We start from the raw sequence: 23,970 nt of genomic DNA, 5'->3' as shown, positions 1-23,970 counted from the left end.
CTTGTAACCCATCTGCTTTCTTTCATATTTTTCAAAGCTTCCTGGACACCTTACACTTCACCAACTTTCAGATTTTCTACATCTGCTTCGCCTTTGTTGTCTTTATCTTTCTGACAGCAACCACCTCACATTCTTTCATCCAGTGCTTTAATTGTAAAAGAATGGGTGCAAACGCCCATAGCTCTACTCAGAAGGCCAAGGCCAGTGCTGTTAACTGTCAGTGCGCCAAACACAAAGGCTGGTAATCTTGAATCAACCTCATGCCTCTTTAATCCACAATCAGATATTCTCTGCACCATTATAGCACTTGCGTAGGTTCGTACTTTCTTCTTTTGTGATGTTTTCCCCACCTTCTATTCCTCCTTCATTCCCCATTGTGGGGCTTCTCTCTCTTGCTCTCTTAAATGTTTGATGAGGAAAAATAACTGCTAGTCCCCAAAAATTAGTTCCAGTGCTCCCAACCGACAACGACTGGCTCAAATTAAGCACTGCTTCCATCACACTAAGTTACCCTGTCTTTTAAAAAAATATATTTTCCTGTATGCTGCCTTTAGCAAAGCACATCACCTTTTCTCTTCCGTCCCTGGGTAAATAAACAGCATTCTGATTCCAATGTTTCTTACTATTCTAGAACTTGTGCTAATCTCTCCTCTTACTACCTGTTAGACTCGGCATCCTTGGCGTGGTCTCCCCTAACTTTTTGCCTCTGTTTTCCAGGTTGCTGATGTGTGCTGGACTCTTTGTATGCTGTTTTTGTTACTCTGGGCACTTTACTACTGCTTTCCAGTGCTAAAGTGCAAGTGCTCCTATGTAAAATGTATGTGTAACTGGATTTCCATGATTGGCATATTTGATTTACTGGTAAGTCCCTAGTACAGTGCACCAGAGGTGCCCAGGGCCTGTAAATCAAATGCTACTAGTGGGCCTGCAGCACTGGTTGTACCACCCAACTTAGTAGCCCTATAAACATGGCCCAGCTCTGCCACTGCAGTGTCTGTGTGAGCAGATTTTAACTGCCAATTTGACCTGGCAAGTGTACCTACTTGCCAGGCCTAAACCTTCCCTTTTCTTACATGTAAGACACGCCTAAGGTAGGCCGTAGGTAGCCCCATGGGCAGGGTGCAGTGTATGTTCAAGGTAGGACATATACTAATGTGTTTTATATGTCCTGACAATGAAATACTGCCAAATTCGGTTTTCACTGTTACAAGGCCGATCTCTCTTATAGGTTAACATAGGGGCTACCTTTAAAAATGATTAAAGCATAGATTCCCTTTGTGAGCAGATAGACATGTGGAGTTTGGGGTCTCTGAGTTCACAATTTAAAAATACATCTTTGCAAAGTTGGTTTTAAGATTGTGTGTTTGAAAATGCCACTTTTAGAAAGTGGGAATTTTCTTGCTTAAAACATTCTGTGACTCTGCCTGTTTGTGGATTCCCTGTCTGGGTCAGTTTGACAGTTGGGCTGGTTGCACCTCTCTCTAGACAGTGACACAAAGGGAGCTGGGGTGTAGCCTGCATATCCTGATGAACCGTCTGTGCTAGGAGGGAGGGGAGAAGTGGTCACTGCCCTCACACATTGCAGTCTCCAACCCCCTGGTGTGTGTCTGGGGCCTGCCCTGGGCAAGGCAGGATTTCACAAACAAGAGACACTTTCCTTTGAAGTAAGCCTACTTCAAAGACCAAAATGGGTATAAGGAGGGCACCCAAAACCATAGACTTTAGATCACTCCTGGACATCAAAAGGAACCTCTGCCCGGAGAAGAGCTGAAGAGCTGAGGAGAAGTGCTGCCTGCCTGTGACTGTGCTTTGTGGAGCTATCCTGCGGTTGCTGCTTCTGCCTGTGTAAGGGGACAAAGACTGGACTTTGTTGTGCATTCCTGCTTGTGAAGAAATCTCCAAGGGATTGTCCTGAGCTTGCCTCCTGTTGTTGCAGTCTCAGGGCCATCAAAGACTTCTCCTGCCAGCACCTGGACTCTCGACTGAGACTTCTGCCCTGCCAAGTTGTGCCCTATCCATTTCCTGGGGCCTTGTCAGGTGAAGCAGACAGACCAAGATTAAAAATCCACGCACAGAGCGCCGTGTGGGGAAAATTTTGATGCACCTTCCAAGACGTGGCTGTAAAACGACGCGCTGCCGGCTTCGCAGCAGAAATCAACGCTCCACCGGCATCGTGGCTGAAAGATCTACGCACGCAGCTGTAGAAACGATGCACAACACTCGCTGACGGAGGCTGGCAACGTCGCAACCCACATTGCGTGGTTTTGCTGATATCGCGCAGCAGGATTTTTGACGCAAACCTTGCTGGGTGCGGGAAAACAACGAAACACCTGCCTGGACCCGAGTGCTTCCCCGGATCAATGCATCACTCTCCTGCAGAGAGGAAAAACAACGCATGCCTACCCGACCGGAGAAGGAGAAACAGTGCATGGTCTTACTTGCGGGTGAGAAATCGACGCACCACTAACCTTTTTCGCTGCACATTCACCCGCACGTGTTATTTTGACACTAACCAGGTACTTTTCAATGCTAACAGAGTTTTTACTGTTTATTAAAGGATTTAAGACTCTTTTGCTTTTAAAACTAATAACTTGACTTGTGTATGTTGGATTTTTGTTGTTTTGGTCTTGTTTTTTTTAGATACATATTTCCTATTTTTCTAAACCTCTGTTGTGTCATTTTGTAGTGTTTTCACTGAGTTACTGTGTGTGTTGGTACAAATACTTTACAGCTAGAGTCTGAAGTTAAGCCTACCTACTTGTGCCAAGCTACCAAGGGGGAAAACGAGGGTTAACTGAGGGTGATTCTCTTTTACCCTGACCAGAGTGAGGGCCCTTGCTTGGACAGGGGGTAACCTGACTGCCAACCCCATTTCCCCATTTCTAACACTACCACTTCATCCAATGTATCATCCCTCAAGACTTCTCCCTATTCCTCTTGTCTATCTGACTCCACTATATGTTTTGGTCCCACACATAAAAATTCTTCAGGAGCGAACTTGGCACAATAAATGTTACAGACGGGAGGTAACTCGCTTCTTCCATAACCTGGAGCAGAGAACTGTCCTAATCTACACAACAGTGCCCTCAGATGTTTCTTCATGCCATAGCATTGCTAACTCCTAACAACGTCTTTAGAAAAGAAAAGTACCACACATCCAAGTGAGCTCTTCTCAAGCATATGGTGATAGCAGTGGCACTCCAGCTACTAGCTGTGTTAGGATCTCCCGTTTGTACACAACTACGCAGGATCTATATATAAATTCTACACAAGGCTCAGCAACCCCCTTTCTATGGTACACCTGAGACCGATCTGCAAAGCTGCTGAAATCTGCTTAGCACCAATAGATAATTAAAGATTATAGTGTGTAGTGCGTAGAAGTGATAAGTGACAAAGTACCTCCACTGAAGTTACCAGATCTCCACAGTCACCTTCCGTTGATGATCACACGTCTCCCATAAATACTTGCTATCGAAGTGAACAAACCCTAAATAGCAAGCACCTGATACACATATTCACCAGGTCCACATAATCATCTGCCCATTATCACTGGCTTTTGTAAAGTTATAATGCAGTATTCCTAAACTTTTACTTTATTGTTCAATAATAAATTATTGTTTTGTTTGTTGTATTGTTTTGCATTGTTTTTCAAGGATTGCATCTGGAAATCAGGGTGTGTCTTGTCTTTTGTTTATTTAATGCAAATAAATATAAAATACAAAATCATCAGACACTGCAGATTACCTACATCCATATCCATCCCATTAATCCTTTGTCTTCCATGTCCATAACATCTTTGTAAACATCTTCACCCATAATTAAATTCCACCAATATTAATTGTGCATATAAACCCCTATCTCCCATAATTAGTTGTTTTGCATGTTTCGTCTTCTGCAGCTCACTGTTGGTGATGACACCTGGGATGGTGACTGCTATCTTTGCTGGGATCCTCCTCTGTAAAGTACTGGTGGCCCTTGCGGTGTACATGACGGTGAGGAGGAGACCAGCGATGGACAGAGGCAAGAGCACAAGAAAAAGAGAAATAGGTAAGTTTTCCAAAGTACCACAGTCCAATTTAATTGTAACAAAACAGTTTTTTTGGAGCCACAAATAAACATGTATAGGACTCCTGGCAACAGTTGGCAGCTGCCACTCCCCCGTTCTAGGGCTCTGGAATCCTCACCCTGAAAATGTACAACCAATCATAAAGAACATAACACATCCCCTTTTCTTGAACAAAACAATAATATCTAAATACATAAATATTTAAATAAAATGTAATAAAATAGTACACAACCCTGTATGCACAAACCAAAAAAAACCATACAACTGTATTTTTACTATTGTTTCAACTGGTCTACATATACTAATATTATTATAATGGATCGGCTAAAACTAACCATACAAATAATCATTCCACTTCTTTGGTCTGACCCTCATCCTTTTTTCTTCCTTCAGAAAATGCTCTGATATTTCCACTGGCAAAGAACCTTTCTAATTCCACTTTTTTTGGTAGAAGCTTTTACATCCTTTACATAATCTTGTTTCCATCTTCGTTGTTCTTCATCAGCACACAATTTGACTTTCCTTACATATCACAATCTCCTGTTACTCAGTTCAACCATGTTACCCCTCAACTTTATCACCATCTTGGCCCAAGACCATTTAGAATATCCTTTCGTACCAGTTGTCGCAGTATACTCCCTCTCTAAATTTCATTCGGTGTACACTCTTATTTTCTTGTCAAATTATTACTATGTCTACTAGCATACCAATTTTTATATATTTCAATCTTGTCATACAATGCTGGTTTATCAAAAGTAGACTGATTAGTTCTATCCGTCCATCCAGGAACCACCAAGTTGTATGCCACTCTACCCTTGGCTAAGAAAAATTGTGTTTCTCCACTGACAGTATGAGGTGTAGTTCGGTAATTCCACAACATATTTTTTACCTCTTGTTTCCAGAATAATCCATTACATATAGCCAACTGAATACATTTGGTCAGTATGGATTGAAACATTCAACCAACTCATTTCCACGCGATGATAAACTGCTGTTTTGAGATGTTGGATTCTTTCTTTTTCAGGAATATTTCAAACACTTCATAACAAAATTGTGGGCCATTATCAGATACTATTTCAACAGAGCAACCCTCTCACCTGAATACTTCAAACACTACATTGAAAATCTTAACCCGCTAGTAAAAAAATCTCAGGCCATTTTGAATAATAATCAATCATTATAATGGCAAACCTACTTCCTCTACTATACAGTCAAAAGGACCACATATATTTATAGCCACTTTCTCCCAAGCGCTGTTCAGCAATTTTACAGGTATAATGGGAGTCTCCCCAGATGAGTGCATCTTATCACAGTAAGTTTAAGGTATGCAGTTGCAAATCTTTCAATTGCTCGGTTCATGATAGGCCACTAAAAATCAACTCTGGCCTTCCTCTTCATGGCTGACATGCCGCCAAACCAGACATGCAGTTGTTCCAATAACTTATTTCTAAAAAAAGGGTGGAACTACTAATCGGTCACTCCTACAACAATGTCATGCTCTACCGATAACTCATCTCAAACCAGAAGAAACTCTTTAAAACAACTCTTATGATCCACTTGTGATACCTTCCCACCTGTTAACTTTGTTATCACTAAATGCAACACCTCATCATCTTCTACAGCCTTTTTCCATTCCCCTTCGCCAATAGCCACTACACACACACACACACTTCCTGCACACTTGCTACCATTTATCATCCTCCTCACATAAAATGTCAGATGATGGCTATCGTAACAAACAGTCTGCATTAACATTCTTAATCCTAGTACATACCTGACATCAAATGTGTATTATTTTAACTTATATATCCACTTCACCACACGAGGAGTTGCCTTGCTAGCCCCTTTAGCAGAGAACAGCTAAAGCAATAGTAGATCTGTTCTCTACTAAGGGGGTTAGGAAGGCAACTTTTTGTGTGGTGAAGTGAATATATAGGGTACAAGACACCACATTTGATATCAGATATGTACCAGGGATATTCTTGTAACCTATCTATCCACTTTGCCACAGGAAGAGTTGCCCTGCTATCCCCTGTAGTAGAGAACAGATCTACCAATGGTCCATGGTTGGCGTGCAGTTCTGAAAAGTTCTGGTATGTTGTACAGCCCACCATTACATCAACAGTTCCTTTTCTATAGTTGAATACATGCTTTATGCTCCCTTTAACGTTCATGAAACATATGCCACTGCTCTTTCAACACCCTCACTTTTTGTATTATTACTGCTCCCAACCCATAAGTACTGGCATATGTTGCAACAATTCTTCCATCTTCTGGACTAATCAGATTTGATGCCACCACCTTAATTATGGACACCTTGACATTCTCAAATGCTTGCTGACATTCACTTGTCCCCTTAAAATTCACCACCTTCTTCATGAGTAACCTTAATATATATACCTTGTCAGAAAATTGTTCTACAGACTTGGAGTAGTACTCCACTAGACCCAGGAAGTAAAGTAATTCTGCTTTGGTACTAGGAAAAGGGGCTTTTTAAATTGCATCCAACAGCTTCATCTTGGGCTTCACTCCTTCTCCAAAGTATGTCCTCAATAATCAACTTCACACACCCCCAATTTGCACTTCTCAAATCCAGTAGATAATTCTGATTGCGCTAGTCTTTCCAACATGCACTCCAGCACACTATTATGTTGCTCAACATCAGAACTCCAAACAAGAATATCATCCTGAAAGCACAGGACACTGTCTAATCCACACAACACTCGCTAAGCTAACTAAAGCAAGTCCGAATGGCATGTGTATGAAATGAAAGGCTCTATGTGGAGTTATAAATGAAGTCAGATTTTTTTGGTTTTAGATGTAGTTGTACCTAATGATTTGATAAATCTAATCTAAAACACTTGCCCCCCTCACGTTCATCAGCATCTCATTAATATGGGGTAAACGATGGCAATCAATCCATATAAACTCATTGAGATCCCTGAGGTCCACACACATGTGTGATTGACATTTCCTTTTCTCACTAACACAACATGACTCAGCCACTCAGATGATTCAGTAGGTTCTATGATCCCTTACTTACACAATCTGTCTAGTTCCTCCTTCAATTGATCACGCAGTGCTAATGGTACATTGAAAACCCTGTGAACGTTTGGTGCAACACCTTTTTTTAACACAATATGGTGTTAAATTTTTTCCCAAGATCCCAAATTGCCAGCAAAAAGTTTTGGAACCCTAGTACTCCACTTTGAGACCTGACTTTATTTCACAAGTAACGTGCTCTGGATGATTTGGATCCGAAATCATCCCTAATGAATGTTACTCTCTCCAACTTAATAATTATTTTCCTTTCTTGGCTACATAGATTTTACCTTCAACCCTTCTGTTTCTAAATTCCAAATGGGTTAAAAAATACCCCATAATTGGCAATTTACCATCAGGATACCCTTCAAGCTCATTATCAGCAGGTATTGTTTATTTGGCCCAGGTCTTTCTAAACAACTGGTTTATCAAAGTCGATGGTGAACAGGAATCCGACCTAATTTGCCTTAGTTTACCATTCATTTTTACATCCCATTTTGGGGGCAACTACCCTGCCCCACTCACTTCCTGGGACATTACACACCACCATCACTTTCACCATATTAGCATCAGCTCTCACACTTTCCTCTTGATCAATGACCCAATTTACTCTCAGTTCCTGTTTCTTTATTCCATCCATCCTACAAACCATGGACAAATGCTCAGTTTGCTTACACTTATAACACCTAGCCCTAGCAGCAGGACATGAATTTGATTCAACCATGTGTTTCGAGCTACCACACTTGTAACAGTACTGATTTTCATCATCCATATCTAAACGTGTTCCACTGGAATTGCAGATTTTCCTATTACCGTATGATGGTTACTTTGATTCTAAATTAACATATTTCACATCATAATTTCTTGACATGCCATAGGCTTGTTTCTTCCTTAATTCCTTAACATATTGTGAAGTATTTTCTATTCGATGGGTAATGTCAATCATTTTTTCCAAAGAAGAATCTTCCAACTCCTGTATTTTTTCCTGTATTTTCATGTTGTTGGCTCTGTTTATCATTTGAACCCTGAAAATATCTGCTTGTAAATCCCTACACTTGCACGAGAGGTTCTCAGCACAGCAACACACTGCTCTATAGTTTCACCATGCAATTGAGTATGTGAAAAGAATTTGTCTTTTAACTAATAGTCTTAACTTTTTTCCAACATTTTCCTCTAATGCTTTCATAGTATTCAGATATTCGTCAGCCAATTCATCCATATCACCTTCAGACCCAGCATCAGTATTTACACTTTTTTACACTGGCATTAGTAATGTTTTCAGCACTTTTATGCCTTCCACCCCCAAACTGTGCTACATTTAGATTCAAAACATCTCCCCCATCAGCCTTCCTAAGACACAGTCCCTTTTATCTATACCTTTTCCCATGAAGTAGTTCGCTGTTAATCTTCCCAATGACTAAGTCCTATTTCTCTCTTCATTGGTTAGTAGGCTGTTTTCTATTTTTTTTCAAAATATGCAGGTTCGATATATGAGATTCCTGACCAGTCATTGGGGTGGAGCATCCTCCTTTCCTCACCTGACGACAGCCGTCCTTGCCGGAAATTGCCCTGGATGAGAAACCACGATCAGTACCAGCCACGATCTACATGCTAGAATAGCTTTCAACACTGACCCAAACTTTGCACCAGGTACGCTCACGCCTCTTCCCTCCAATGCAAAAGGTTTTCCTTGATCCGAACATTGCAAAGCAAAAGTGGACACGAGCCCGGTGCTTCCTCCAGAATGCATGTCCTGTTGGCACAAGCTCAAGAAGTGTGCTGATCTCATCGAAATGACCATTAAATCACAACCAGTAAATTCAATTTATTAGGTGCAGCACAAGGGCAACCACACTCTTAACAAAGACAGCCAATTCACACCCGATTCCTGTGCTTCACTGACCGATACGCATGAATTCCATCCATTCGCAAATTTTCCAAAGTAACACAGTCCAATTTAATTGAAATAAAACTGACTTTACAAATATACACGGGTTAGGACCCTTAGCAGCTATTGGCAACTGACACTCCTTAGTTCTAGCATTCTGGAATCCTTACCCTGAGATTGTACAACCAGTGATAAATACCATAACAGTAAAGTCACAGGAAGGAGAGATAAACATGTATCCGCTGACAGAGAAAGTAGGACCACACAGCAACACAAAGAGAGAGATATGATACCTGGCAGCAGCCAGAAATAGAAAGAGAGAGAGGACACCTGACAGTGCACAGAGAGATAATATTCTAACACAAGTATTTGCAATGCAATGGGTCTCGTGTTTGCTCGAGTTAGAGCTATCAGCATTGTAAATTCTTAATTGGACTTTTTTTGCCACTTAAATTGAAAATGAAAAGTAAAACAGTTGATGTAAGCGAGCAGATTCAAAGCGCAACAGCCGAAATGACCAAGGAGAGCCAGAAAAAGAAAAAAAAGTTCACTTGCAGTCAAACGTATCGGCAGTCGTGCAATTATCCATGTAACAGGGGCAGTCTGCAAGGTGGTAACAAAATCGCCCAAAGGAGCGAAAAGCATGAAGCATTTACCAATGATAACAAAGGATTTTCGAAAGGCAGGCCCAGGAATGAGTGAAAGTGATAGGCGTGGTTAAAAGCCCATAATACTAACAACAGGTCAAATCGCTTGCGCACTCGACCTAAAAAATCAAGGGAGAGGAAAGGACAAGTCAGAACAGAGATGGAGGCAAGGACTCTCACAAAACCCAAGAGAGAGAAATGGACACATGATAGCAGAAAGAGTGGTAAGGACACATGGTAGTGGGCAGAGAGGAAAGGAAGGTACGAACGACCAAGATAGAGGAAGAGCCTGTGATAATAGACAGGGAAATAAAGGCACTCACAAACAAAAACAAGAGAACAGTTAGAACATATCACAATAGACAGTGAGGTAAGGACACTCACTAAAACCAAAAGAGAGGAAAGGACACATGACAGTGGGCAAAGAAGCAATGACACTGGTTAGAGGCAAGTGAGAGGAAAGGACACATGATAGTGCACAGAGAGGTGAGGGGACAAAAAGAGATACCATCTGAGCAAAGAGAGATCAACATACGTCAGCTGATCACATCTGCACAAAGAGCGAAGTATGGAAACATGGCAGCAAGCAGAAATAGAAAGAAAGGAAGGACACATGACAGTGGACAGAGAGGCAGGAGCACTAAAAAAGATGAAAAAAGATGAAAGGACACCTCACAATAGTCAGAGAGGTAAGGACACTCACAAAAAACAAGACTGATGAAAGCATGACACATGACAGCGGACAGAGAGGTAAGGGCACTTACAAAGACTAAGATGCAAGAAACAATGCATCACAATAAAGAGAAAGGTAAGGCCATTCACAAAAGCCAAGAGAGAGGAAAGGGTGCATGGCAGTGGGCAGAGAGGTAAGGATGCTGACAAAGACCACAGAGAGATAAGGACATCTCACACTAGACAGAAAGGTAAGGACACTCCTAAAAACCAAGGGAGATAAAAGGACAAATGACAGTGGACAGAGAGTAAGGACACTTACAGAATCCAAGAGAGAGGAAAAGACACATCACAATAGACAGACAGGTAAGGACAATCACAGAAACCAAGAGAGAGGAACGGATACATGACAGGGGATAGAGAAGACAAAACACTCAGAAAAAGCAAGAGAGGGGAAAGAACACATCACTATAGACAGAGAGTTAAGGACACTCACTAAAAACCCAGAGAGAGGAAAGGCTACATGACAGGTACCAGAGAGGTAAGGACACAGGGTAGTAGACAGACAGCTAAGGGTGCTAATAAAGATCAAGAGAGAGGAAATGACAATGAAAATAGAGGTAAGGACAGTCCCCAAATCCAACAGAATGGAAAGGACGCGTGACAAATGATGGGAATTTAAGGGCACTAACAAAGACCAAAAGAAAGGAAAGGGCACATTACAATAAATAGAAAGGTAATGACACTCACAAAAACCAAGAGAGAGGAAAGGACATTTAAGAATTTATAGAGCAGTAAGAGCACTTGCAAAAACCAAGAGACAAGAAAGAACGCTTGAAAATCGAGAGAGAGGTAAGGATACGTCACTGAACAGATAGGTAAGAGTACAAACAAAGACGCAGAGGAAAGGACGCTCACAAAAACCAAAAGAAAACAAAGGGCACGTGATAATGGATAGAGTGATAGAGAGGTAAGGACACGTGACAGGGAACAGACTCAAGGACACTAACACCGATCAAGAGAGAGTTAATTACACAGATAAGAGAGAGAACTGACACATAGGTCAGCAAAAAGATGAGTGAGGTAAAATGTAAGGGTATCTGTCAGGAGAGAGAAATAAGTAATGAATGGGTTCACAAAGGGGAGAGACACTGACTTGAGTTCGGATGGAATGCTGTAAAAAGGCAACAAAAAAAATCACACACTATCTGTCGTATTCTCCAAAAGCATGTAGAATTTCAAGGTGCACACAAGTAGAATGACAAGCATGCAGACCCAGGGGGCTGACCATAAGGAAGAAAACCGGGGTCGACCATGTAACAGTTAGTGAGTGTAGGGATAGCATCTGTTCCAGGCTCACAGTTACCACAAGTATTTCATGATAAATATGAGGGTGCATGCTTTGATAACAAAGAGACGAAAGACCACCGATAAGAGTCACATCTATATGTGTATCACACTCACAATTCTCAACCATGTGAACAGGTGCCCACCAAAGTCACACACGTGTACGAGGGTGAATCTGAGCCACATGGGTGCCTGCACACAGCAAGTTACCTCACACGTGTATTCAGAAGACGTTGCACGCAGAGGGCATGTTGTTGTGCCAGAACACACCTGCATGTTAATTTTCTTCAGTCTCTTTCTTGGGGTTTCTTCTGTTAGCCTTTCAGCATGAGCCCTGTGGTGACAATGAATAGTTATTTGCTGGCCTGGAAACCAACCAATAACCTCAATTTACACAGGCACAACACATGCAGCACCTGAGGAAATGTAGCCAATATTACCTCCTTGGGATGGAGGCCTTATTGTTCTATCATTATGGACTTTTGGATCTTAGAGGCCTCCCAGCATTGGGCGAACATTTTGTAACCCAACACAATGTGAAGTTGGATGCAAACAAAATAAAAAGCAGAAAGATAAAAGGCACAAAGGGGCTTATCCTGAAGCCCAGCCTAGTTGTCAACGTTTGTAGCTTTGAACATGTATTATGTGTCTGTAGAGAAAATCCCAGCTGGTACCAATTGCATTGTGTGAGTACCTAGGGGAGAGACTGAAAACTGATCTCAAAATAGTAACGGGGGTTTTGCGTGGGTGGTACTGCACATGCATGCAGACAAACAATCAGGTAGACCCTCCTCCCTTGCAGTGCACACCCAGTAGTTTCTTTTCATTAAGATAAGTTGATCAATGTTGCAGGACTATGTTGGGAATTGGAGAGGCATTTTGGATAAGGAGTAAAAAGAGTCACCACAAAGTTCCTGGGCCTCTCTCATTCCTAACCCATTGGTAGATGTCAAAGCATAAGCTCATTCATGTTGGGAGAAGCCATTTGTTAATGTAGATATTTAAATGCCCCCTTATTCTTGGTTTCCTTAGATAAATGAAGAGAAGCAACATTCCTGTAAAGTGTCACTGAAGTGATTCGTCTTATGGCTCCACCTGTGCCTAGCTGCATAAAGTTATTTCACCATGTTTCAGAAACATTATATTTAAATAGAAATAACTACTTCCCTCGTCCTGCATTTAGGGAGGAACACTATAGGCGTTAGCACATGATCTTATTTAAACGTGACTGTCGAAACAATACAAAACATATTCTAAAAATATACTGATTTAATTTAGTAATATATTTTTCAATATCTTTTTTTAAATAAAAACTACCATCCTTAGAGAAAAATAAGCAAATCACGGAAATATTATGGTGTTAGTTCTACGAATCAAACTTATACAATATTTGCAGTAATAATACTTTGCCATTACACTAACAACATTCAGCATAGAAGCACAAATCTGATAAATGTAAATACAACTGAAATAAATAAATACATATAACTATAGTATATAATAATATACATCTGAATATAACTGATAAATATAAAGAACTGATTCCTGTGTATTCACATTACTGAGACTTTAATATAGCGGTTCATTCTTATTCACATTATATAGAGAGTGATGGTGGATGGTCAAAGCCGTGTTTTGGTGGCTACAATTAATTTATCCCACCTTCTTCGGGAGACAGAGAAACATACTAATTCAATAAAGATAATAATAGCTCAGAATGTCGTGCTCTCTTAAACTCTTTCACGTGTAACATTCACTGAAAGTTGAAGAGATGCTATACATTTTTTGCCTCCCAGTGCAACGTTTAGTGGAGAGCCAGATGAGGTCTTCTAAAGTGCTTCGTTTCGTTAAACATAGCCATCCATACGTGCCCTCATTACAGTTGTCACAATATTGCAATGTGTGCATATAATACACGTTTATTATACAAAACAAGCAAAATCGGTGACATGGCAGCACAGCATGACAGAGCGTCACATCCCCGAGCATTTGAGAATCTAAAACTAACCCACCCCCAAAGTTCCTCTATATTTATACATTTTCTTCTATAGAGAGCGGAAGGAGGATGCTCGTGACTGAAGCGAAACTTTAGACAGCGGTGCTAGCGCGTGCGTGACTTTCAAACAATAAGGCCCATATTTATACTTTTTTTAGCACCGTATTTGCGTCATTTTTTGACGCAAAAGTGACACAAACTTGCAAAATACAATTGTATTTTGTTAGTTTGCGCCTTTTTTGCATCAAAAGGCGGCGCAAGTGCGGCGCTAAAAAAGTATAAACATGGGCCGAAGACAGCAAAAAGACCTTGACAAAGATACAACAAAGGAGCTTTAGAAGATGAGCTAGCTTAATTGAGATTTCTCGCTTTACTGTGCCAGGCATGAAAGTGAGGCAGGGCACGTAAGTAGCGAGGAGGCCAAAGCTGCTTGAATTAACATGTACATATCAAATAGGTACAGATCAATCAACATGGTATTCAGTGAATGTGCAATACATCAACATAGTCATATTCACACTACCTCCTGATACTGAAGATATCACAACTATGAATGATGCCTTCTCATCAGTGACTAAAATCCTGGAAATTCTAGCAGCTACCAGAATATTGACATTGTAGCAAGGGCTTTATCACCAAAGGCTAGCTCCTTAAAAAGTAGGCCATCAAGCTGAGTGGTCTTAGAGAGGATATACAAATCCTCTTCTCGTCCGTTTGACCACAGGGCAAGATGGGTGACATCATCTCGAAGAGAAGTGCAAGATTTCTAACAACTAGGGGTCACATTTGCCAAGAACCTGTGTTGCCCTTGCAATGCGCAAGTCGTGGCAAGGCAACGTAAATCCTTCAGTGGGTTTTACTAAGCCACAAAAAGCCACCTTGCTTGGCTTGGGTGGTTTAGTAAATTCAAAGTAATGCAAGGCAGTGGTTTTCGCTGCCTTTTGTCAGCTTGTGGCAGGGAGATGTTCTTTGGGTGAAGTATGGGCGTTCCCACTCATCCTCCTGTGGTTTTTGACACAATCCCGGATTTTCAAAGGGCTGTAAATCTGGGATTGCGCCAAAATGGTGCGCCTCTCCCACCTAGGTCTTAGAAGGAGAAATATTTGTATTTCTCCTTGTTACTTCCTCTTTGAATGTGTACTGCATTCTGCAGCATTCATTCAAAGAGGAGAATGCCTTTAAGGAATGTTTTTGTAGAGGAAGATACCCCTTCCTGCACAAAAACAATCCTGTCTGTAACAGAGGAACCCTTTTACCATGGCACAAGGGTGCCTGTGTTGGCAGCAGGCAGCCACAAATTCGACAGCACTGGCAGACAGCAGAAATGTGCCCTATCTTTGTAAATATAGTGCATTTCAGCTGTCCTCCTTTCATGCCAAGCAATGTTGGAACCACTGCTATGACCAGGTGCTCTGGACTGTCTCTAATTTTTTGAAGGAGTCTAAACTGAGACTGCTCCATAGTTCACTCTTATTCGTATTCCAGTAGATAGTTCTTTTTCAATGGTCATTCAAACTGGATCCCAGTGCCTAGGAGTAAGGAACCAACACCTCACCTCCTTGGTAGCATCCCACTGGTCCCAGTACCCAGACTTTCACACTGAGACCTACCATCAGTCACTGCACATATATGCACTCAATACGCACACAGAACACCAGTGTAAGGGGTTCACATTAAAGCAGAATTTTACACAATAGCAATCATTAGACCATTCCTGACACAGTAATAAAGGGCTAGTCACACTAGAGATTCACATGAACTCGGTAATGTCCACCACCACTTTATGTGACTTTCCCATGGCAAGGACAGTAGTCCTGTGCTTGCTATGATGGCATGCTTGGCTTACCTCTCCAGGTCACAGAACAAGGTCTGGACCTCGTGTTACCATGGAAGATGTTGCCTATGTCCACATGCTAGATTAGTGTTATCTGGATACCACTTTCACAGCTTCATTCAGGGTCCTAGGGCCCAGAGACCTGATGCAGGTACATATGAATAAGCTGGAAGGACTGAGATTCTCCAAGACGAGTATCACAAGCACACACAAACGAGTATCACAAGCACACACAAACGTTGTCCCATAAGGAGGTTGGCACGATGACTATAATTACACCTAACAGCCACATAAGGGCATTAGTGGCATTCAGCAGGTGACAAGGAGCCAAACAGAGAAACAATATTAAGACACACAATAAGGACTAGAAAAGAAGATTTATTAGATAGTGGTGTGTTCTAAAGTCGAGTAGAAAGTGTAGGAAGAAGTAAAGGGAGAAGCTGATGTTAGATTATATTAAGGAGACTTGAGACTGAGAGGGAAGCTGTGAATGTAGATGCTACCAAGAAATGAGAACTGGAATCTAAAGAGACATTAGGAAGAAGCAGCGGTAGCAAAACAAACCTAGAGCTTGGTACATGGTTATTTTATTTATTTTCAGGTTTTGTCTAGCCACATAATTTAAAGACATAGATTTTTATAACATTGTAAACATTGTCTGCACAGAGCAAAATCACCTTAACGTTTCAACATTAGGTTTCTGTACACGCTCTCTTGATCTTCGGGATTCTTCTTCAAAAGTACTGAAGGGGAAAACTGATTTGTACTCACCTTAGGACTTGCTGTTCAGGTATCACATAAAAGAGAGTGGGCTTAGTTGAAGAACGTGGGCACAGAAGGCATATGGCTATTATAGAGCGGGGGGGGCGACCGAACCAAGCCCTGAATGCCCATGCAAGCAAAGCTAATACCTCCTAACCTTTAGACAAGGACATATTAACTGGTGTTAGTGTAAGAGGTGCAGCTCATTTAGGGCTTGCTTTTACTATCTAACCTCACGACATTTTCCATTTCTCCATTAGAGCCCAGATATCTCTTGCTAAGCTAGTTCCTTTAAAGAGTTGATCAGAAAACCCTCCTTGGTGTTAACAGGCACAGAGGTCAGTGGGGAGATGAAGGATGTCATCAGATCATGGTTAAAAGAACATCCTTTCCAGTAATGGCCCTACTCTTGGAGTTACCAAGGCTCCTTTCCGATGGGTGCGTGTGTAGATGTCAGCAGGGAGCAAGGCAGCCCTACCCTGTGGGCGGGAAGGGATGGTGCGGACCTAGAAGTAAACGTGTCTCACTTGCAGAGGTGTTAGAACAATTTTTCAGAGTGGGGCTACTGGCCGTCGACATCACACTACTAAAGTCATATGAGCTGTGAAAATCGAAGTGCTACTTAAAGATAGTACCATGTGAGCCAAAACCATTTCCTTGGAGTTGCGGAGGTCCAGTGCTGCATTTTGGAGAAACAATTACAAGTGTACAGTGAACATTTAGTAAGGTATTGTCATTATTAGACAGATTTTCCATCGAAAAGTGCCTCTTTGTTTATCTAAATCAGTGGAAGTAAATACTGGGCTGAAAACTCGCCTTTAGCTGGGAAAGAGTGAGGCCTTAATTGATTTTCACAACATGCAATGGTCTGGTTTGAAAATTCACCCCTGGGGAAGCATAGTAACTTTTAGCACAAACTGACATTGTGCCAAGAGTCTTTCCCCCTTCAGATAAAAAAGGTTCCATCACACCCTGCACCAGTGGCTACTTTCTTTGACTGTTAGAGTATTAATGCATCTTCCTACATAGACCTTCTCTCCAGTTTAACACATCCAAAAATGAAGTTGATTGTGCCTCAGCCAAGTAGCCAGGGCTGTATTGTTCCTCAGCCAAGTATCCAGGGGTTACTGTATGTAATAAAGGAGTGTCCCCACTCTCTCTACTGTACAGAAATCCATCCTTTCATCAGTCCGTAAAGTGAAGAAGGTGCACGAAAGATACATCAAGTCACATTTTATTGCCAGAGCAGTTGCAGGAACAACGTTCGAATAATTGTGTTAGTGGAGGTGTAATAGTTCTCAGGCCTCACTATTTGTACCTCTCCAGTGCACACACAAATACTTCCAAAACCTTGAAAAAAGGCAAATCGTATAGTCACCTTAAGAAATCATCTAATACTTAATAGTTTCCACATTTACCCTGGATACATTAGCCCTTTGCAGCTCCCAGAACTATTATAGCCTCTTTACTACCATTTTTGCAGCTTTTTGTGTCATTACAGAAGTCGCTTAGTTCTGAAACAATGAGCCTCAGCAGATGCACTGCCCATGGTAAATACTATGAAAAATGGCCATTGGTCCTATTACTCTACACTACCTTGTAGACTGAAGGATTATTTGACGGTACCATCTCTGCTCCTTAAGCTTGTTTTAGGGGCAGCCCTGCTGACACAAAGTTTGTAGCCAAGAAAGATTATTAGTGCACTTACTGCGCGTTGTGATAACCTGTACAACCTTTTTTTTTTTTTTTTTTTTTTTTTTTTTTAAAACATGGATTTCTGGTTTCTTTGAATTTGTTCATATTGTTCACAGTTCATAAGTACTTTGTCGGCAAAACATAAACTTTTTTCTTAGCGAGCCTTAAACACTTTCCTATATTATTATTGTGTCTCAGATGGCGAGTTACAATCAGTTGCTTTCAGTAATCTCTTAAGTAACTCAGTGTGTTTCGGGTATACATTACTCTTAGCCAGGAGACTCGCGTATGCTAGATGTAAAAGTTATAGAATCAATACACACATTCACTGTGATTTTAGAAGATGCATACTGTACACTCTGTAAGATCAAAATATAAGAAAAGAACGTCATACCTTACGAATACAAGTTTGTCAAATACATATAAACAGCTAATGTTTATTGTTAGATGTGGGGTTGCTAGTTGGCAGTGGTTTGCACTCTGTCCAAGTAGGGACCCTCACGCTAGTCAGGGTAAGGGAGTCACACAGCTAAGATAAACCCTTCTCACTTACTCGGTAGCTTGGCTCAAGCAGTCAGGTTTATCTCAGAGGCAATGTGAAAAGAATTTGCACACACACACAGTAACACAGTGAAAACACCACAAAGTACTTCACACCAGTTTAGAAAAATAGCCATTATTTATCTGAGTAAAACAGGATCAAAATGACAAAAATCTAACATACACAGAAAACATTTTTTTTTCAAAGATTAAATCTTAGTATAGTGCTTAGAAACAAAATAGCTCCAACTGGGGCTATCACTGCATCTTGACAGAGTCGCTTCCAACAGTACAACACCACTTGTGAGGAAGTGCAGGACAGTCACAGAATCACACGGACCCTAGGTAAAGTACCTTGAAAAGCGATGCGAGAACAAAGACATTGCATGGAGTAGGGAAGGTGAGGCGTTGAAGGAGCTTGTGCGGCGTCCGTTTCTCATTGCTACCAAGGAGGTGAAGTGTCGGTTCCTTACTGCTAGGCAGGGGAGGTGAGATGTTGTTTCCTTACGGTTACAGGGGAGGTGATGTGGCATCGGTTACGAGGCGTTGGTTCCTTATGACAAGGCAGAGTCGACAAAACCAGCATGTCAAGATGCAAAGCATTGACTTTATGGTGTCGCAATCACACCACGGGGCCACAGGTGCTGCAGCGGAGATGGGTGTCATGGACGTCAATGACACAGCACTTGGACTCACACTGTGGTGGGACTTTGGAGGTGCTGTGGCGGCATCGGGCCTGTGTTTCAGGTCATAGTCTCTGCACTCAGCAGGGACCATGGCTCCAGTACAGGCAGCAGCTCAGATTCAGAAAGCTGCTCTGGTTCCAAAGTCGCTATGGAGTCAATGTGCTTAGTTTCTTCTTGGTTGCACCAGAGCTCACTTCCAAGGGCCTTATAGAAACTGGATTTGGCACCACTTGGCAAGTCAGCACTCTCAGTCAGAGAGCCCAGACACTGGCAGGTGAAGTCTTTGATGGCCCTGAGACTTCTTAACAGGAGGCAAGCTAAGTTCAAACCCTTGAAGAACCTTAGAAAGCAGGATGTAAAAAGCAAAGTCCAGTCCTTTCACTTCCAGGACAGAAGCAGCAAGCCTGCACAACAAAGCAACAGGCAGAGTGGCAGAACCTCCTACCACATCCTGCTCTTCTTTCTCGCAAAATGTCCTCAGTCCAGAAGTGTTCTAAATCTGTGGTGACAGAGGTAGGCAAATTTCAAAGAGAAGTCTTTTTAGTGCAAAAGACGCTGCCTTCTCTGCCGTGGCCCCAGACACATTCCAGGGGTTTGAAGACTGCTTTGTGTGAGGAGAGGCACAGCCTTAGTCACGTGCTAGTGTCAGCTCCTCCCACCACTCTAGCTCAGGAAGACCCATCAACCTGGTGATGAGACATCAAGATATGCAGGGCACACCTCAACTTCCTTTGTGTGACAGTCTAGAACGAATGCACAAATAGCCCAACTGTCATCTTGACGCAGATGTGTATTCCACTGAAAGGCAGAGGCACAGAAAGGTTAAGCAAGAAGATGCCCACTCAAACCTACAATTCAAAAACCAACTTCACCAAAAGATGTGTTTTTAAATTGTGAGTTCCGAGCCCCCAAACTCTAAATCTCTATCTGTTCCCAATGGGAAATTACACTTAAAAGATATTCCAAGGAAATCCCCATGTTACCCTATGGGAGAGACAGGTTTTAGAATAGTGAAACCGGAATTTAGCGGTATTTCACTATCAGGACATGTAAAACGCACCTGTACATGTCCTACCTTTTAAATACACTGCACCCTGCCCATGGTGCTGCCTTAGGCCTACTTTAGGGGTGACATACATGTAGTAAAAGGGAAGGTTTGGGTCTGGCAAATGGGTGCACTTGCCAGGTCGAGATGGCAGTTTAAAACTGCACACAGATACTGCAATGGTGGGCCTGAGACATGTTTGCAGGGCTATTCATGCTGCAGTGCTGAAGGCCCACTAGTTGCATTTGATTTACAGGCCCTGGGCACACATGATGCACTATACTAGGGACTTACTAGTAAATCACATATGCCAATCATGAATAAACCAATCACCAATACAATTTAGACAGAAAGCACTTGCACTATAGTACTGGTCAGCAGTGGTAGAGTGCATAGAGTCCAAAAGCCAGCACGATATTCAGCATAGGATCAAAAACAGGAAATCAGAACCAAAAAGACAGGGGAAACCACACCAAGAGCTGACAGATCTAACATTTATGTTGTGTTATGTGATCAAATATTTTCACTTTTAAGTTAGTTTGCACAAAAGGACACATGAAGGGAGTCTACTTTCTGTTGTAAACATAGTAAGGAGGAGGTCCCTTTTCCTCTAGGTGTGTGCATGTGTTTGTGTGTGTTTATAAAAGCGATGCTCAAAACACCTTTTCAAAACTCAAGTGCTCCATAAGTAATCATGTTCAGCATTAAGCCTAGTTTCTTTTGTATACACACACACACATGCACACACACACACACGCACACACACACACATACACACACATACACATGAAGGGAGCCTACTTTATTTTTTAAAAAAAAGTATGGAGGAGGTCCCTTTTCCTCTAGGTGTGTGCATGTGTTTGTGTGTGTGTATAAAAGCAATGCTCAAAACATCTTTTCAAAACGTAAGTGATCCATAAGTAATCATGTTCATCACTAAACCTAGTTTCTTTTGCATACACACACACATACAAACACACACACACACACACACATACACAGACATAGAGACACATACATACACATGTGGGGTCCGGCTCAGAACACAGGAATAGGAAGAGGAGGGCATATGTTGATTTGGCAATTGTTTTTATTTCTATAATCTGCTGCACTCTCTTTTGTTCTAATTAACATTGCAAACTCTTTACTCTTATGCATTAAATGTAGGGAGGCTCTCCATTCCCCTTCAACCTCTTTAGTGGGGTGAGCTCTCTTGCTCTGTGTTCACATTTCTAGTGTATTCTTTTTCCCATCTTCTATGGAGTGAGTGCCATTACTCTGTATTCTGATTTCTGGATTGAACGTCCGTCTCCTGTGCACTGATTTCTGCCTCTCCCCTTTTCTCTTTGTCGTTTTTTCTGGAAGGGCTTCCTTCTCCGCTTTACTGATTCAGCTCACTCACCCCTCCCCATTCTCTTTCTCTTTTTTTTCAATTGGCTCCCTTCTCCTGTATCCTGATTCAGATCCCCCACGCATCCCTCTTTCTCTTTTTTCTGGAAGGGCTTCCTTCTCCCCTTCATGGATTCAGACCCCTCCCAAGCCTTCCCCTTTCTCTTTGTCTTTTTCTGGATAGGCTCCCTTCTCATGTGCACTGATTTCAGAATCCCCCTTTCTGTGTTTGTCTTTTTTTCCGGATGGTCTCCTTCTTCTGAATTCTGATTTATGAAATGTTCTTTCTTCATCTATATTGCAAACTATTTACAAGCTCCTTATCCATGGCTCTTCAGGACAGGAGGGATCTCCATTCAGATACATTCTCCTTTCTGGATTAAGCTCTCTTGCATGCAGCTCACATTCTTGAAGTGTGCTATTTTCCTCTTTGTCCTCAGTTTATGAATGAGTTCCATTGCTCGTCTAATATATGAAATGAGCTCAATTCTAGGTTCTGATTTCAAGGATGACCTCCATTTCCCTATGTCATCTTTTCTGGAGCGAGGTCTCTTTCCCTATGCTTACATTTCTGAAGCTGATTCTTTCCCCTCTTTCCTCAAGCAGAGATTGAGTGCCCATCCTCTGCCCTATTCCTTGCAGAAACCTGCTTCACATTATGTGCCCTCCTTGCCCATGTGTTTTCAATTCTGGAGGGATCTCCAGTCCTCTACACTATCTTTTCTGATCTGTTGTGATTTCTGGAGTGAGCTCCCTCTCTCCATGCCCTCTTTTCTGGAGTAAGCTCCATTCCGGTATGCCCTCTTCTCTAGAGTGAGCCCCCCTTCCTTTATGTACTCTTCTGGAGTGAGCTCCTTTCCTCTATGTCCTCTCTCCTGAAGTAATCCCCCTTCCTCCATGTCCTCTTCTCTGGAGGGAGCCTACTTCCTCTATGTCCTCTTTTCTAGAGTGAGCCCCTTCTTCTATGCCCTCTTCTCTAGAGTGAGATCCCTTCCTCTATGTCCTCTTTTCTGGAGTAAGCACCCTTCCTCTATGTCCTCTTCTCTGGACTGAACCTCTTCTTCTATGTCCTGTTCTCTGGAATGAGCTCCCTTCCTCTATGTCCTCTTCTCTGGGGTACGCCTCGTTCCTCTATGTCCTCTTTTCTTGAGTAAGCTCCCTTCCTGTATTATGTCCTCTTTTCTGGAGTGAGCCCTTTTCCTGTAACTTTAACATATATTGTTTAATCATAGGGGTTCTGTGAAATTCGCACAAGGACGGAGGAAACCTGTCTCTGGGAACTGCAGCACCTGCACCCTCATCACTTCATGGCTCAGTTTCATCATGCTTTCTGCATTGGGCCATTCCAAATACTGGTATTAAAATGCAGCCAAGAATGAACTGACACACAACTGCCCTCTGAGGCTCCTCACCTCAGACCAAAGAACACCAGACATCGGAGAGTATTAAAAGACTGGCTCACTGAATCTAGCACCTATGGGAATGTTTACATTACACTCATCTGCGTCCAAAATACTCAAAAGTCACTTAACATGACTGTCTCTGTCTGTGCTGGTACAGTGGAGTCGAGCTCAGCCTTTTTGCAATGAAAAAATTAAAACAAATGATGGACCATCAAACAAAAATAATGTATAGAAAATAATTAAAGTATCCTTTGAAAAGGGACAAGTCTAGAGTGAAGGGATTGAAAGGATTTACATACTGAAACAAATATATTATGAAAAGAATTAAGGGTCACTTTTAAGAAAATCTGTTTATCTGGGAAAGGTGTTTTGATGTTCTGTTTGTTCCTTGGCTGAGCTAGAACCTAAAACAATATGTTAAGATGCCCAGACACCAGGACCTTCCTATATAGGACAACATACAATAAACCTGAACAGAAAAGTTAAGATAGACAGCAGATTCTAGACTAAGAGTCAAAAGAATAAGCAAGGGATGTGATGCTGTCTGTGCTGTAGGGTTATATCTCAGCTACAGACAACTTTAACCATCTTGTATTGACAGACCTCTTGTTTTCAATAAATATCATATGTTTACAGTGAGCTTCTGGTCAGCCCCATGCTTTTGACTGGATGACATTGTTGTCTGTCTTCGATGCCTGCTGTTTATTCAATGTTACGTTATGTTGACTTGTATAGCACACTAATCACCTGAGAGAGTATCCAGTCTCTTGGGCAAGGTGTGTAGGTGTGTGTTCCCAAGGAGCTTAAATGAAGAGACAGATCTTCAGCTTCTTGTGGAACTCAAGAAGTGAGGACGAGGCTGTGATGTTTTGAGGGAGGTCGTTCCATATCTTGTGTGCGATGTAGAAGAATTAGCAACCTTCATCTTTGCTTTTGTGGATGCGGGGAGTGTATGCAA

At 41.9% G+C, this 23,970-nt stretch overlaps 1 protein-coding gene across 1 annotated transcript in view; it reads left to right on the top strand.

Moving 5' to 3' along the window:
* Window positions 1-23,651, top strand: part of LOC138299813 (triggering receptor expressed on myeloid cells 2-like) — a 41,174-nt gene extending 17,523 nt beyond the window's left edge. Inside the window, exons 4-6 of the mRNA XM_069238398.1 lie at window positions 3,899-4,047; window positions 8,590-8,758; window positions 22,842-23,651. Coding sequence (XP_069094499.1) covers window positions 3,899-4,047; window positions 8,590-8,723 — 283 coding nt within the window. The 3' untranslated portion in view covers window positions 8,724-8,758; window positions 22,842-23,651. The remainder of the gene's footprint in view (window positions 1-3,898; window positions 4,048-8,589; window positions 8,759-22,841) is intronic.
* The last annotated feature ends 319 nt before the right edge of the window (window positions 23,652-23,970 follow it).

Source organism: Pleurodeles waltl, chromosome 6 (genome assembly GCF_031143425.1).
Source record: "Pleurodeles waltl isolate 20211129_DDA chromosome 6, aPleWal1.hap1.20221129, whole genome shotgun sequence".
Classification (NCBI taxonomy): Eukaryota; Metazoa; Chordata; class Amphibia; order Caudata; family Salamandridae; genus Pleurodeles; species Pleurodeles waltl.
Note: the sequence above shows the minus strand (reverse complement) of the source record. Positions and strands in the feature narration are given on the sequence as shown.